The sequence below is a fragment of the Hydra vulgaris genome, chromosome 06, assembly GCF_038396675.1.
Source record: "Hydra vulgaris chromosome 06, alternate assembly HydraT2T_AEP".
NCBI lineage: Eukaryota > Metazoa > Cnidaria > Hydrozoa > Anthoathecata > Hydridae > Hydra > Hydra vulgaris.
The window spans coordinates 10,962,135-10,977,500 of record NC_088925.1 but is presented as its reverse complement, the minus strand read 5'-3'; the positions used below and the strand labels follow the sequence as shown (position 1 = coordinate 10,977,500).

Sequence of the window (15,366 nt, the reverse complement as noted above, 5' to 3'; positions counted from 1 at the left end):
TTATTTAATCAAGCAAGCTATATTTAACAAAAATTATTCTATAAAGTATGTATTGCTCATTTTATTTTATTTTTTAATTTAATTAGTTAAATAATTACTGTCAAAGATTGAAAAAAAAGTGTTGTATTATCAAGTCAGTTTTGAAATCGAAATCATTTAATGAAAAACCTTTCATTGTCAATTTTGCTTGTTTTTTGATAAGAGAAATATAAAATACTTGCCAATTGCGACATATGAACTTTTTGATGAGAAAACTAAATCCAGATTTTTCAGTCTCAACAAGCTCAGCTTCATTATAAGTTTGTTCAATCAGGCCAACATTTTCATCTTCAATGTATTCCTCATCTAATTGATCAAAGTCACTTACTTGATCTTCTACACTAATATTTGTATATGTGTGAGCCACCAATTCAGTTGTATTCAAATTATTATGCAGAACATCAATTACAGCTAAATGTATTGCATGTGTGAAGCACAACGGCTGATTACATGGTAAAAGCTGTCCAACTTTTTGCATCACAGCTGCCCCATCAGTTGTTATAGACATAATACCTTTATCTATATTTAGACTGTTGTCTTGCAATATGGTTTTCAGAGCCGTAATGTATTTCTCTGCAGGGATACGTCCTTCAACAAATACTAAACCTAAATTTCAAAACTGTTTCTCGCCATGGATATTCACATTTAAATAACATTGATTTCTTTAAAATGTTCATTCATTTAGAGTTAAGCAAAATCTTGTTCCATCTTCTTTTAAATTTATAAAATCCTGCATAATTTTAGCCACATTTTTTGTGCGTATTTTAAAACCATTTTGCGAATTGAGTTGGGTGATTTTGGTAATACATAATCTTTTGATTTTTACATTGCTTTGTGTATTCCAAATAACTTTCCTTTGAAGGCATTTTAGGATGTACTGTTGATAATAATTTAACTTGTTAAACAAAACAAAATTAAAATTAAATAGTTATCAAATGAAAGTTTTAAAATATAAAACATTTTTTATAAGCGGTAGAAACTTTTATAGCTCTTAGTCAAATTTTTTATCAAATAAGTTATGTTGTTAACAAATAAATGGAAAGCTAGTGTGAAAACCCTAAAACAATGCTCCTCTAAAGAATTTTTTTATGGTGCAATAAATGACGCTTGTTTATATTATTGTATTAACGTTTTAAACATATGCATATATATATATATTAAGGTGGTTCTAAAAACAACTTTTTCTGAATATGAATATGTTGTATATAATTAAAAAAATGCTAGATTTAAGAAATTTTTGAATAAAAAATATTTTAAGGGGTTGCTACAGACCCTCGAACATTATATAGGTCCCTAATATTATTAAAAGAAAAGTTTTTCAAAGTTATGTCATGTTGGGTCTCAAAGAAGCAAAATCATATACAAATTTCAAAAATAATATTCATTTTATAAAAAAACATAGATAAAAAAAATTATAATCAAAAAATCTTGTTAAATTCCCTGCTTTTTATTTTTAGTTAAAAAACATAACTTTTTGCTTACTAAAATCTAAAATAAAAATTTAATTATAAAATGATTAATATTTTTAAAATTTTTATATAATTTCCCTTCATTTGAGACCCAACATGACATAATTTTGAAAAACTTTTTTTTTAATAATATTAGGGACCTATTTAATGTTCGAGGGTCGGTAGCATACCCTTAAAATATTTTTTATCCAAAAATTTCTTAAATTTAGCATTTTTTTAATTATATACAATATATTCAGGGGGTGCCAGCTGTCATTTTCAGAAAAAGTTGTTTTTAGAACCACCTTAATATATATATATATATATATATATATATATATATATATATATATATATATATATATATATATATATATATATATATATATATATATATATATATAATATATTTGTGTGTGTGTGTGTCTATATATATATATATATATATATATATATATATATATATTTGTTTGTGTGTGAGTGTGTGTGTGTCCATATATATATATATATATATATATATATATATATATATATATATATATATATATATATATATATATATATATATATATATGTATAGGCATTGGCAGGAGTAAAGTATGAGAGTGGAGAAAAGCTCTCCTAAATCAAATATGGCAAGCTGTGTGAGCTACTCCTCTAAATAGTTTTACCAGAGCTTTTTGTTTTTGCGCAAACTATCTGTTTATTCATTAAAAAAAAAAAATTTAACTTGTTAAAAGCATATGCTAGTAACATCAATTCTACAAGAATATATACATAATGAGCTTCATTTATCATGCCAAGAACAAATTCTTTCGATGAGTGTTTTCTTTGGGTTTTCACTCTATCTATCCGTATATTTATTAACAACTTTATTCATTCAATGGAATGTTTAATAAACAAAAAGCTATATAAGTTTTTACTATTTTTAAAAAATATTTTATATTTTCTTACCGTAACAAAATGCAGGAAGTTAAAGAGTTATTGCAACAATAAAAAGTTCATTAATAAAAGTGTTTATTACAATTTTTTTAGCAGAGCATTTAATTTTGGATTACGTTTTTTTATTTTACTCAAATTGAGACTAATATAAATTTGATAAATTAGATTATAAAATATTTTGACAAATTCCCAATTTTGTCAAAATGCTGTATCAAATTAGTTCCCGGTTAACACCCTGACATATACACACAAATGTATAAGCGCACTTGGATCAATACTGACAAAAAACTGATTTAAAAGACTGTGAGGGCTACATGGACTGATATAATGTAAACATGCAAAGGAGTTGCTGCTACATCAACTGAAGGTTTGGGTTGGAGCAGCGATGATGTTTTTTTTAATTGTTATTCATTTTTTCTTTTTGCATAAAACTTATTAATTTAGGTCTGTAAAAAAAGTCAACGAATGCATATCTATATATGCTAAAATATAAATATACACATATATGTATATATGTGTATATATATACATATATGTATGTATGTATGTTTGTATGTATGTATGTATTTATGTATGTATATGTATATAAATGTATGTATGTATGTTTGTATATATAAGATGGTGGTAAAAGGTATGGGTGTAAATATGTAAATTGTATTAATCTAATATATTTAAATTAATATTTGAACTAGAATCGTGCTTTACAAGAGTCACTTGATGGAAAAATGCGAGAATCTGCTCCAGATCATGGATCATATGGCCATTCTCGCTCTCAATCAACTCACCTTGACTGGAACTATTCTTCACAATCTTTGCAGCGATCAACAAGCTCTGCTGGAGATATAACTGGTAAGGGGCAAAAACGATGTAACAGTTTTGACAACCGTCAGTCAATTATCAAATCGCCAGCTGTTCAACGTAGAGGTTCGGATATTTCAAACATCCAATCTTCTAGACAGAGTACTAATATTCAAGGATTAAGCGAGAAAGGTTACCAATTAAGTCCAGATAGTAGTCTTAGACGAGGTCAGCACATGATGGATTCCAGTGACTTGGGTTCTTCAATAGGAGATGAGTCACAACGAAGTGACTCAAAGCAAATTTTGGTAACTAATTTTTTTCAATTTTTAAGAAAGTCATTTATACACTTTTTATTTTCTTTGTTTCTTATATTAGGATAAGTCAATAAAAATGTATACTTTTTTAATAGAGTAGAATATTACGTGGAAGAGTTCCGGACACATTATTGCATTCTTTACTTACATACTCACGATTTGATCAAATACTCAAAGCTCTTGTTAATCATTTTCTTTCGGAAATTGATGAACGAACTAAAGAAGGTTTTTTGTTTTAATGTTTTATATTCAAAATAAAAAACATTAACAGCTAAAGTTTTCGTCTAATATTTCATTTTTAAAATTTGATAACCATTATTTTATAGTGCTTTTTAATTTTTAGCAAACATTGAAATGGAGCGGTTAGAAAGCCGATTGTTACATATGCAGTCTCAAAATGATCTTTTGCTTCTAAACCTTGATGAAAGCAAACAAAACTCTGAGAGATTAAGTTTACTATGTGGTAAGTATGAATCAAATAGTACAGCCTGGTCCCTTGCATTGCAGAACACTGAACAGCTTTTAGAGACTTATGAAGTCATGATTCAACTTCAGGATAGTGAGGCAGATATATATGCCGCAAATTGTCAAGTAGCAGGAGTTGGAAATTTTGACACAATTAAGTCACTCACATCAACAAGATCTTCTCAATCGAATGTTTCTATTGAATCATCTGTTGCATCTTCTCAGCATCATCTTGGTTATGTTGAGGATGATGATTTTCTTAAAAATTCACATTTTAAGCGAAGAGGGGCTGAGATGCAGGCGAAATTATTATTACATAAACTTGATAAAAAGTATGAAAATATGATTACGGAGCCAATAGACGAAGAAACAAAAAATGATGAGATGAGCTATCAAAGTAGAACCAGTACTGGTAGCTCTCAAAATTCTAATCACGCTGACACTTTATCCAAAGGTGAAGAGCATAGATTGCGAGAATATATTCAAATGTTAAAGTCAGAACGTGATACGTACAAAGGTACTGTAATTGAGTTAGAGTCTGTGCATGATTACCGCGATAGAATACAGGGAAATTCCACAGAACCTTATTCAGAAAGAGTTCATGAACTGAATATAGATCTCGAAACTGCAGTGATTTTGCAAGAAATGCAGGCACTAAAAGAGGAACGTGCTGAATTAAAGCACAGAATATATTTACTTGATAAAGAAAAGCGAGCCCAGGAGCTTAAACTAAACTCGAGGGAAGCTCAAGAACAAGCATACATTGTCCATATTGAACATTTAAAATTTGAATTAAAAGAGCAAATTAAAAAAAGAAAATTACTGATGAAAGAGCGAAGAATAAAAGAACCGGTAGGTTTAAAAAGTATATTGATAACAACCAATAATCTGTTTATTGAAATTTAATTTATTTTTATTTAATTTTTTTATATTCAATTTGTTTATATAATATTTCAAATAATTAACTTTAGGATGAGGCTGATCTTTCTATGTCCACTCATAATACTAATTATTCTAACGACGGAGGATCCAGGTATCCTTCTTCTGAAGATCTTCCGCTTGATGAAAATTCAAGAAGCGAGAAACATTTAAAATCTAGAATTAATGAACTTGTAGAAACGCTAGAAAAACTTACTAAAAACTCTGAAATAAGGCATAAACAAACTGCAGAGTATATTTCTGATTTAAAACGCGCCAATGGCGCTTTAGTGACGGCATACGAAAAAGCTAAAAAAAGACACGCTAGTAGATTAAAGAAATTCGAACAGCAGCTAATGCAGATGGCTGAAAAATATCAACAACAAGTAAGTTTTTGCTTACTTCTATGTGCATCTGATTTTATATAATTTTTTCCTTAGTTTGCCACTAATACTTTTAAATGATTTAGGTTCGTGCCTTAAAAGAACAAATAGCAATCTTAAAAGATATTCCGCCCAACACATCCCTTCCGCATACAGAAACCTCATTATAGATAAAATTTTTAGAAACATCGGAGTTTATTTGATAATATAAAGTATATATTTGTTTTAAAGTTTTTTTAACTAATGCTTAACGATTTTTTAAGTTTTTGTCTTAATTTTATAGAAAAAATGAAAAAATATGTTGATAATAGAAGTCAGTTTCTTGTTCAAAAATTCATAAAGTATTCTAGACAAAGTGTCCTTAACCCATGACCTACTGTATAAACACGGCGGGTGATTTTTTATTCCTATGAAATTTGTCAGTTATAAAATTTTGGTTTACTTTTTGGTTACTTTTTGGACTCTACAAACATATTCTGGTTAAACACAACTAACGTTAAAACGAGATAGTAAAGATTACAATAAAAAATTTTTACCAAATATTTAAATTTTTAGAATCGTTAACTGCCAATATTTTGTATATATGTATAGTTATCTTCAAAAACAGAAAAAGATTGCTGGTTTTCGGTTATGCTCAATCTAAATAAATATTGTACATTAAAATTTTAAATATTATCTTTGAAATCAATTTTTTAGCCATGAAATACCTATGTAGGTATCATATTAAATTTATTTTTACGAATCAATTTAATGTGATACCCACATAGAGTGGTTCTATGCGAATTCGATATATTGTAATGGATAACGGGGTAACTTTCAGAACAATATTTTAAAATTTTTGTATTCTTTTTAATTATTAATCTAGCTGCATTTATGAAAAAAATCTATATAAAATTATTTAAACCATCAAATAATTTATGGCTTGATTACTGTAAAACCAACTTGATGTTATTTTCCGTGAAAATTCACGGAGATTAGCATCAGTATAAGTTCATGGAAATAATTGTTTTATTTATTTTGACTATTTTTTTAAAAATAAAAATTTGCGAAAAACAGTACTCTGCTTATTATTATTATTATTATTATTATTATTATTATTACTGTTATTATTATTAATCGCCATTTTCCAGAAAAAATAACTTAAAAAATACTAGATAACAAACTGATTTTTCAACATTAGGTCAAGGACCGAAATCGGGTAAAATGTAGCAAATTCTAAAAAAAAATTTATTTGTATAATTTTCCTAATGTATTTCTTATAACATAGCTGTTATAAAACGTTTCTAGAAAGAAACCTCTAATTAATTCTAATGATAAAAAGCTTTTTATATAGTGAAAACACCTTTCAAAAAACGCCTTACTGAATAATTGCAAGCTTTAAAGTTACCTTTTTTTTCTTCAGTTTAGCCGTGTTACACAATGTTCATGTTAGCCGTGTTACACAATTCACAAGTCGTAATACAACTGATATATAAACATAAGTCGTAATACAATTCAACGTACTAACAATATAAAGCTAGGTTTCTGAAAGAAGATCATAAGGATCTTATCATCGGAACCTTAAAATGTAAAAATATTTATTTATAACATAATTTGAAGATTTATTGTATTTACATTACGCAAAGATAAAACACATTTTAATATATAATAGGCTAAAGATTTTACACTTTTAGTAAAATTTTAGTATGTTCATAGAGAGAATGAATTTTTTTAACTTAATTTTAAAAACAGGAAGAGTAACAGAAGGATCAAAATTTGGTAATACTATTTTATTCCAAAGATATGATATGAAATACAAAAAAGGTTCATTTGAAAAACTATTATTTCTTAATATGTAATTATTGATTTTAAAGAAAAAAGGTTGTTAAAAACAAATAAAGATAAATCGTTTTTCCATATAAAAATAAAACATAAGACATTAAATATGTTCAGTTTATAAACATCTAGTACCTTCATATAATCAAAAAAATATTTTGAATGTGAAAAGCGATCCGCATAATTAACTACGCGGATTGCATGTTTCTGACGGCGATAAAGATGTTGTAATTTACTTTTTTCCGTACTTTCCCAGGCGATGATTGCATAATTGTGTATAAATGAATAATAAAGTTGAGTTAAGTTTTTTTTTCGATAATTACGGGCTTTGTATGAAATGCCAATATTTTTGGAAATTTTTATGCTTACATGATCAATATGTTTTTCCAAGTAATATTCTCATCACGATAAACGCCTAAGAATTTTATAACAGTATCTCTTTTTATTAAAGTTTCATCAATATAATGATTTAAAGAAAGACTTAAAAAAATAGTTTAGAGAGATAATCATTAGACAAATAATAATTTAAAAAATAAAAATGGCGGAATTTACTATTTCACAAGTGAAGGAGCTTCTAGAGATTCATAAAAATACATTACTGAAAGTATTTAATGATAAATTTGATAAAATGGAAAACAAGCTTGCTAGTGTGCAAATGGAAAACGCAAACTTAAAAAATGAAAGTGCAGCAGAACTAGAGGATCGCAGTTGGCGAAATAATTTACTATTTTATAAAAATACAAGAGTTGTTAAATTCAAAATTTGGTATTAAAAAGAGCATTGTAATCGAAAGAGCACATCGAATTGCGAAAAAAAGAACATGGAGAAAAATTAAAAAACAGAATTATAGTTGAAAATTCTTAAATTATAAAGATAAACATTTAATAATGGAAAATTACTCGAAGTTAAAACTCTGAACAGATCGTATATTCATAAACGAAGATTATAGCGAGAGAACTACGGAAATAAGAAAGAAATTGTTTATAGAAGCTAAAGAACTACGAACAAAAGGTAAATATGCGAAAGTTGTTTACAATAAATTGATAACGATGATAATAAATTGATAAATTGATAAATTGATTTTTTAGAATAATAATTCTTTTATTTCTAACAATTTAGAATTTTAGAGTTCTTTTATTACTAAAATGGATTCCGTTCTAGCTAATGATTTTGAATTAACGTCATTTAAATCTTTTCAAACAAATCACTATTTTATTGACGAAAGATCTGACCCAGATCTAAATTATTTTAGCAAAGCACGTCCAGTACAAAGCAATTGCACTTATTTCTATGCCCACTTATATTTATTTCTATGACCGCCTAAATGTTTTGCATATTAATATAAGAAGTCTAAAAAAAGTTTTGAAAGTTTTTTTATTAGTATGAAAGATACCCTGAACATTTTAAATTTAATTTGTATTACCGAAACATGGTGCAATTCTGATGAATTAAATTCTAATTCAAATACCCACTTGCCTGGTTTTAATTAATATCACTTGCTCGAAAAAACGAGGTGGCGGTGTGCTAATTTTTATAAAAGAAATTTTCAATTTTTTACGAAGTTTGACGTGTATTTTTGATGACGATAAAGAGATTTAGCAATAGAAATTTTAAACAAAAAACTAAAAATATACTTTTAAGTTGTTGCTATCGCCCACCTTCTGGCGTGATTGAATGTTTTAACAATTATTTAATTACAACAATTATAAAAAAAACAGACCAAAGAGACAAATTAAACTATTTAATTGGTGATTTCAACTTAAATTGCTTTGAGTATCACTTCAAGCACACCATAAAAAATTTTATAACGATTTATTTAAAAATGGAATTAATAGTTAAGCCAACTAGAATCACAAAAAACAGCTTCGCTACTTGATAACATCATAACAAACGATATTTTTAATGAATCCCTAAAAAAGAGTAATATTAAAAGTGACATCTCCGATCATTTCCCTAACTTTTTCTCTATAAATTTAGAACTAAATGACCAATTAACAAACAAATCTTTTTTAAACGCATCTACAACGAAGCAAATTTATCATCGTTTTGAGAGCTGTCATTGCTTAATTGGAAAAATATAAACACTTCATCTGACGTTAACTTAGCTTACAACCTATTCCAAAAAACTTTTTATGAAATATAACTTTACAAAACGTGAAATAAATCTAAAACTGAAAAATGTAAAATCGCCATGGATTACGAACAGTCTTAGAAATTCTTCAAAAGTCAAACAAAAATTATACATTTAATATTTAAAAGCTAAGACAATTGAAAGTAAAACCATCTACAAGAATTATGCAAAAGTTTTTGAAAGACTTACAAAAAATATTTTAAAAAAATACTATTTTAATTTACAAAAGCAAAACGAAAACTATTCCAAAAGCACATGGCAAATTCCAAGAGAAATTAACTGGTAACACTAAATTCAAATCATGCGTTTTAAAAAATAGCATTAAAATTAATGATGAAATCATATATGATTCTCAAGAAACGGCAATCGAACTAAACAAATTTTTCGTTTCAGTTGGACCTAATTTAGCAAGAAAAATTCCAAATATTAAAAAAAAAATTGATATCTCGTCCTTAGCAACAATTAATCTTGGTTATTTTGAATTATCACCTGAGGAATTTGAAACTGCTTTTAGTTGCTAAAATCAAACAAAGCGAGTGGTTTTGATAATGTAAATAGCAAAATAATTAAAAATTCAAACGGAGTTATTAAAGATTTTTTCATTTTCAGTAAGACAAGGAGTTTTTCCTGATCAATTTAAAATAGCAAAAGTTACACCGATATTGAAAGGAGGAGATCTAACAAATGTTAATAACTATTGCCTTATATCTGTTCTTCCAGTTTTTTCGAGAATTCTAGAAAGAATTACGTGTAACAGAATTTACACACATCTTACTGAAAATCATTTGTTATATAACCATCAGTACGGATTAAAAAAAATAACAGAACACGCGATTTTCTCTACAGAACACGCGATTTTCCAGTAAACACATAGTATCACTGAATTGTTTGAAAAAATCTGAGTATACCTTCAGGTATCTTCATTGACTTATCCAAAGCCTTTGATACTATAGACCGTGAAACTCTTTTAAAAAAACTCAAACATTACGGAATGACTGGAAATGTTCTTAAATGGTTAAAAAGTTATTTAAATAATCGCAAACAATTTGTATCCGTTGGCGCTCCTTCACCGATAAAGTTGCTTAAGATTACCTGTGGTGTTCCACAAGGATCAATTTTCGAACCTCTTCTTTTTCTCATATATACTAACGATCTTCATAAAGCATCCACATTAAAAACAATAATGTTTGCCGATGATTTTTATCACATAATAACATCCATACACTGTTTTAAGTTATGAATTTAGAGATACACAATAATTCTTATTGGTTTAAATCAAATAAATTATTGCTTAACATTAAAAAAAATTTCTTTTATCCACCTTCTAAAGAAAAAACATAGCAAAATGCCACCCCTTTTGGGTGTCGAAATAAACAGAGTAAAAGTTACAAAATTCTTACGTGTTTATATTAATGATAACCTTACTTGGAAGATTCGCATTGAAAATTTATGCAACAAAACTTCAAAAAGTATAGGAATTTTATACAAGGTAAGAAACTTTTTGAAAAAGAAAATTCTAACTCAACTATATTTCTCTTTTATTCACAGCCATAATAACTATGCAAATATTGCATGGGCTAGTACCAACAAAAGCAAATTTACACCTTTTCATCGTCATCAGAAGCACATAGCACGTTTCATAAATTTTAGTGAGCGTTTTACACATGCAAAACCTCTATTAAGAAAAATGAATCCACTAAATATATATCAATTTAATGTTTATAATGTACTATGGTTTATGTTTTTATGTAAAATCAATTCTTCGCCGGTTTCTTTTGATAATTTGTATTTGTCAAAAGATAAAAATAAATACATTCTACGCAATAATTTTATTAAGCAGCCATATTTTCGAACAAATTAATTAAAAACAAATTTTTCTTAAGTTTTTATTGAACAATGACAACTCATTTAAACTACATAACAATAACTACAACTCATTTAAACGAAAATTTAAGGCATTAATTTTTATGTATACATTTGTATATCTCCTTTTTACCTTCTATTAATCAAAAAACTTTTAAAAACTTATATATATGGTAAGACTTTTATGCAATTTTTTTTTTTTTTGGATATATAGTAAATACTTATTTAAATAATTTTTTAATAATTTTAAATAATTTAGATTAAAATAGATTTAAATAATTTCAACGAACTTACTTTCTGTAAAGAAAAAATTTGTAATTATCTTGTTTATCTTTTACAAATATAACGAGAAATTATCACGTTTATGTTAGCGGTTCTCAACGACAAGACCTAACAGTCTTCAACGAGTCCCCGATTTCTTTTTATTTTTTATCGATCTAATTTTGTAAATTTTTTTATAGTCATTTACTTTTTATTCTTAATTTGCAATCTTGTAAACTTTACATTTTATAACGACATGCTTAAAATGTAATAAAGAACATTAAAAAAAATAAAAATCCATTTTGTTTTGTTAATATTTAAAGTTAATTTATTAGCTTTAAACCAATTCGAAATGTGGTTTAGTTCTTTGTTTGTAATTGAAAAGAGTTCAGAAATATCAATATGGGATAAGAAAAGATTAGTATCATCAGCGAACATTATACTTTTCAATTTGGAAGCTTTGTTTAAGTCGTTTACATAGATTAAAAATATTAGTGGTCCGAAGAACCTTGTGGAACACCACAGGTTATGCTCAGGGGTTCACTTTGCTGACCATTATTACTATAGAAAGTTGTTTTCGATTTTTTAATTAGCTTTCAAACCATTTTATGATTCTATTGTTTAAAGCATAATGTTTAATTTTTTGAATTAAGGGGGCTCACCCCCCTCAAAAATATTTCGACAACTTCCAAACTCATAGGATTTTTAGGGTATTCATTGGAAAGGATATTATAATAGTGTTTGAAAAAATATGTTTTCATTTTTAAAAAATGTCAGCTGTTGCCATGGTTACAAATTCAAAATGGCGAAAGTCATAAATTCTTGAAATTTGGAAAGCTAATTCCCTTGGGTTGGTACACTATTTTTCAATGAAACTTTCTAACCTTATTTATTTACATTAGATGCATGCAATAAACCAAAAAAAAGTGAAATATTATTTCAGGAAGAATGACTTTTTGAGTTTTTAAAAAATAAACAATATTTTTCTATATTTTCAACATAAAATTGTACTTTAGACAAGTTAATCACAGACAATATAAAATATTTAAATCAAACTTTTGATTTATTGCATGAAACAATCTATTATGTGTGTTGTGTGAAAATATCAGCTCAAAAGCTATAATAGAACCAAAGTTACCACATTTCTAAATTCTATTAAATTTGGAAAAAATGCAATCTGAGAAAATAAGCAAAACGTAAAACATTTTGTAAAAAGAGTTATAGTAAGATATTATTTTTTAAAGCTTTTCAATTCTAAGCATAATAAAATCAATTGAAAAGGTGTTTTGATAATAGAAATTTATACAACATCTACATTATCTATAATTTTATATAAAAAGACTATATCATATGAAAAAACATTTTTTATCAAAAAAACAATATATAACTAAAATTAAGAAAACAGAATATCCAGAATAAAAAAACTAAACAAAATAAAAAACAATATCTTTAAAATTAACTTTAAAATAATCCTGCTTTATAAGTTTTTCTTTTATTTTGCTTTTTTTTATCATCTTCTTGTTTTTTTTTTGTCCTCTAATTTGATGACGACGGAGAGCATTTTTAACTTTATTATGTTTTATTAAATTTTTAATCCTTTTGGTATTGATTTTATCACGCCCAAGATTGGTATAAAATCCTGGAACAATATTTAGTCTTTCATACAAATTAATAACAGCTTTAGCTCCAATATTAAAGTTAAAATGAAACAGTAAGTTGAAATGCAACTTACTGCTCCATTTAGCGATGAAAATCCTCGTCTTTGCCAGGTGCCATCACATGACACAGGTATATCATAAAAATTATTCTGTGGTTGATTTTTGGATAACTCTTTTAGTTCTTTAGCTGCATCATCCATAGTTTGAGTGGCAATAAACTAAACACTTTTTTTTTAACTTAAAAACAATCTTGTTATAGTTATTTGATGTAAATTGTGGTGGAAAATTCATAAGTGCATTAAAGCGATTAATACCAGCAAAGCCTAGACCACTTCTACGCATTAAGTATACAATTCTGTAGATTATATCAAACCTTTTGTGACATAAATGGCAGTTTTTTTGATGTTCAAAATGAATGCTCCCATTGGCAAAAACATTTTACAGTCATTTTATTTGCTAATCCATGTTTTAAACTTTCAGTTAGCTTTAAACATGAACTTTGTTTACATTGAGGACAACCAAGAACTGAAATTAAGTTTGATAAATTAAACATATCCAAAATTCTATTTCCAGTAATAGCATCATTTAAAGGATGAGAAATAGCATGGCTTGACAGCTTAGTAAACGATCTTGTCTTTAGTAATTATGCTGAAGTACTTGGTCCAAGTCTTATTCCAAGTCTTATTCCAAGTCTTGGAATAAGATTTAATAGTTCAGATTGCATGGACACGAATTGTTTTTTGCTTGTGTATTGATTTCCTTTAAATTTTCTTTTCTTTTTTTTTAAACTTGCAAAATTTACTCTTTTAATTTTATCATTTGTTATTGTTTTTTTATTTGCCACATAATTTTTTTCCATTATCAACTTGATAATCAAGCTCTTTTTTTAAACTAATAATTATTTTAATACTTATCCACGACTAAAAATGCCAAGAAGTTATTTATAAATAAACAAAATAATCACTAAATAATCTACAGAACAAAATTTAATTTATAATAAAAAGTTAGACACACAATGTGTAGTATATCTATGTGGTTGTTTTTCAGTGTGGTTAGCATGCATACAAAGTTTATTTTGTAAGCTTTTCCAGACCTACCTGGAAGCAGTTTGAAAAATAATAAAAATAATACTTTACAGACTCAGATTAATCATTTAAGATTAACTTTTTGAGAAAAAGGTGTTGTAGATAAGTGGAAAAATAAAATAAAATTGTTGCTATGGACGTTGCTAAGAAGGTTATTTTTGACTATGATCAAATAATTAAGAAATAGACATACTTATGTGTTTTTTTTGAAAATTTTAATTCAGAATCAGATTCCTCGTTAATTTTTACACTTGAAATATAAAAAACCAAAAATTATTTGTTTGCTATTTTGACAGGGGTGAGCCCCCTTAAAATGTGATGATCGACCGTATCAAAAGCTTTTGATTGGTCAATAAAAACACCTAGTATATATGGAGATTTTTTAAAAGATTCAGAAATGTTATGTATAAATTGAATAATGCCATGTTCAGTTGAACTCAATTTTCTGAAACCGTACTAATTGTTATGAAGTAAGTTGTTGTAATTAAAATAATTATATACCCTGCTGAAGACAATTCTTTCTAAAATTTTAAAAAAATATAGAAAGAACAGAGATAGGACGATAATTACTGATATTGAATCTGTCGCCTTCTTTATGGATGGGGCAGTGGCAGCGTTAGGGTAGGGCCTGGTTGGGCGACGGCCCAGGGCGCCGAATATAAAGGGGCGAAACTAATTGGTTATTTTACCCTTTTCTTTTATTTAAAATGGGGTTTAATTGAGCTAGGGGCGCCGTAGAAATCTCGCCCAGGGTGCTGGTAGTGCAAAAACCGGCAGTGGGTTGGGGTAACCCTGTATTGTAGTTACTCTTTGACTAAACTTGTTACATATATTTTATCTTCAGTTATAACTAATATACAAGATAGGCAATATTGCTTTGCCACAAGAAGACAACGTGCTCAAGATTACAAAGTAATAATAATAATAAATAAACAACAAAGCGCGGTAACATATCCGCCAATACAGTTCAACACAACAAGAAGCCATTGTCCGCGCAAGTGAGCGCGACATTCCCGCCCCCAATTAGTTTATTACTAAATGATTAATGTCATTTTCATCATAGAACTTGATTTTTATTACTTCCGAGGGGGTGTTCGATGCTTCTAGCAAATATAGTTTATTTACCGGTCTTTTAATGTACGATGTTTTTCCATTAGTAATGTATTTAACTTTAGCAGCACGGATGACTCCGTCAGCTGATTTAATGAGGCTCTGTACTATGCCTGTTTTCCAATAACCACGT

General features: G+C 27.3%; 1 protein-coding gene across 1 annotated transcript in view; it reads left to right on the top strand.

Moving 5' to 3' along the window:
* The window catches only part of LOC100209992 (colorectal mutant cancer protein), a 24,701-nt gene extending 19,086 nt beyond the window's left edge, over nucleotides 1-5,615 (top strand). The window contains exons 10-14 of the mRNA XM_065799209.1: nucleotides 3,122-3,535; nucleotides 3,640-3,769; nucleotides 3,888-4,861; nucleotides 4,981-5,313; nucleotides 5,397-5,615. Coding sequence (XP_065655281.1) covers nucleotides 3,122-3,535; nucleotides 3,640-3,769; nucleotides 3,888-4,861; nucleotides 4,981-5,313; nucleotides 5,397-5,480 — 1,935 coding nt within the window. The 3' untranslated portion in view covers nucleotides 5,481-5,615. The remainder of the gene's footprint in view (nucleotides 1-3,121; nucleotides 3,536-3,639; nucleotides 3,770-3,887; nucleotides 4,862-4,980; nucleotides 5,314-5,396) is intronic.
* Nucleotides 5,616-15,366: the final 9,751 nt, after the last annotated feature.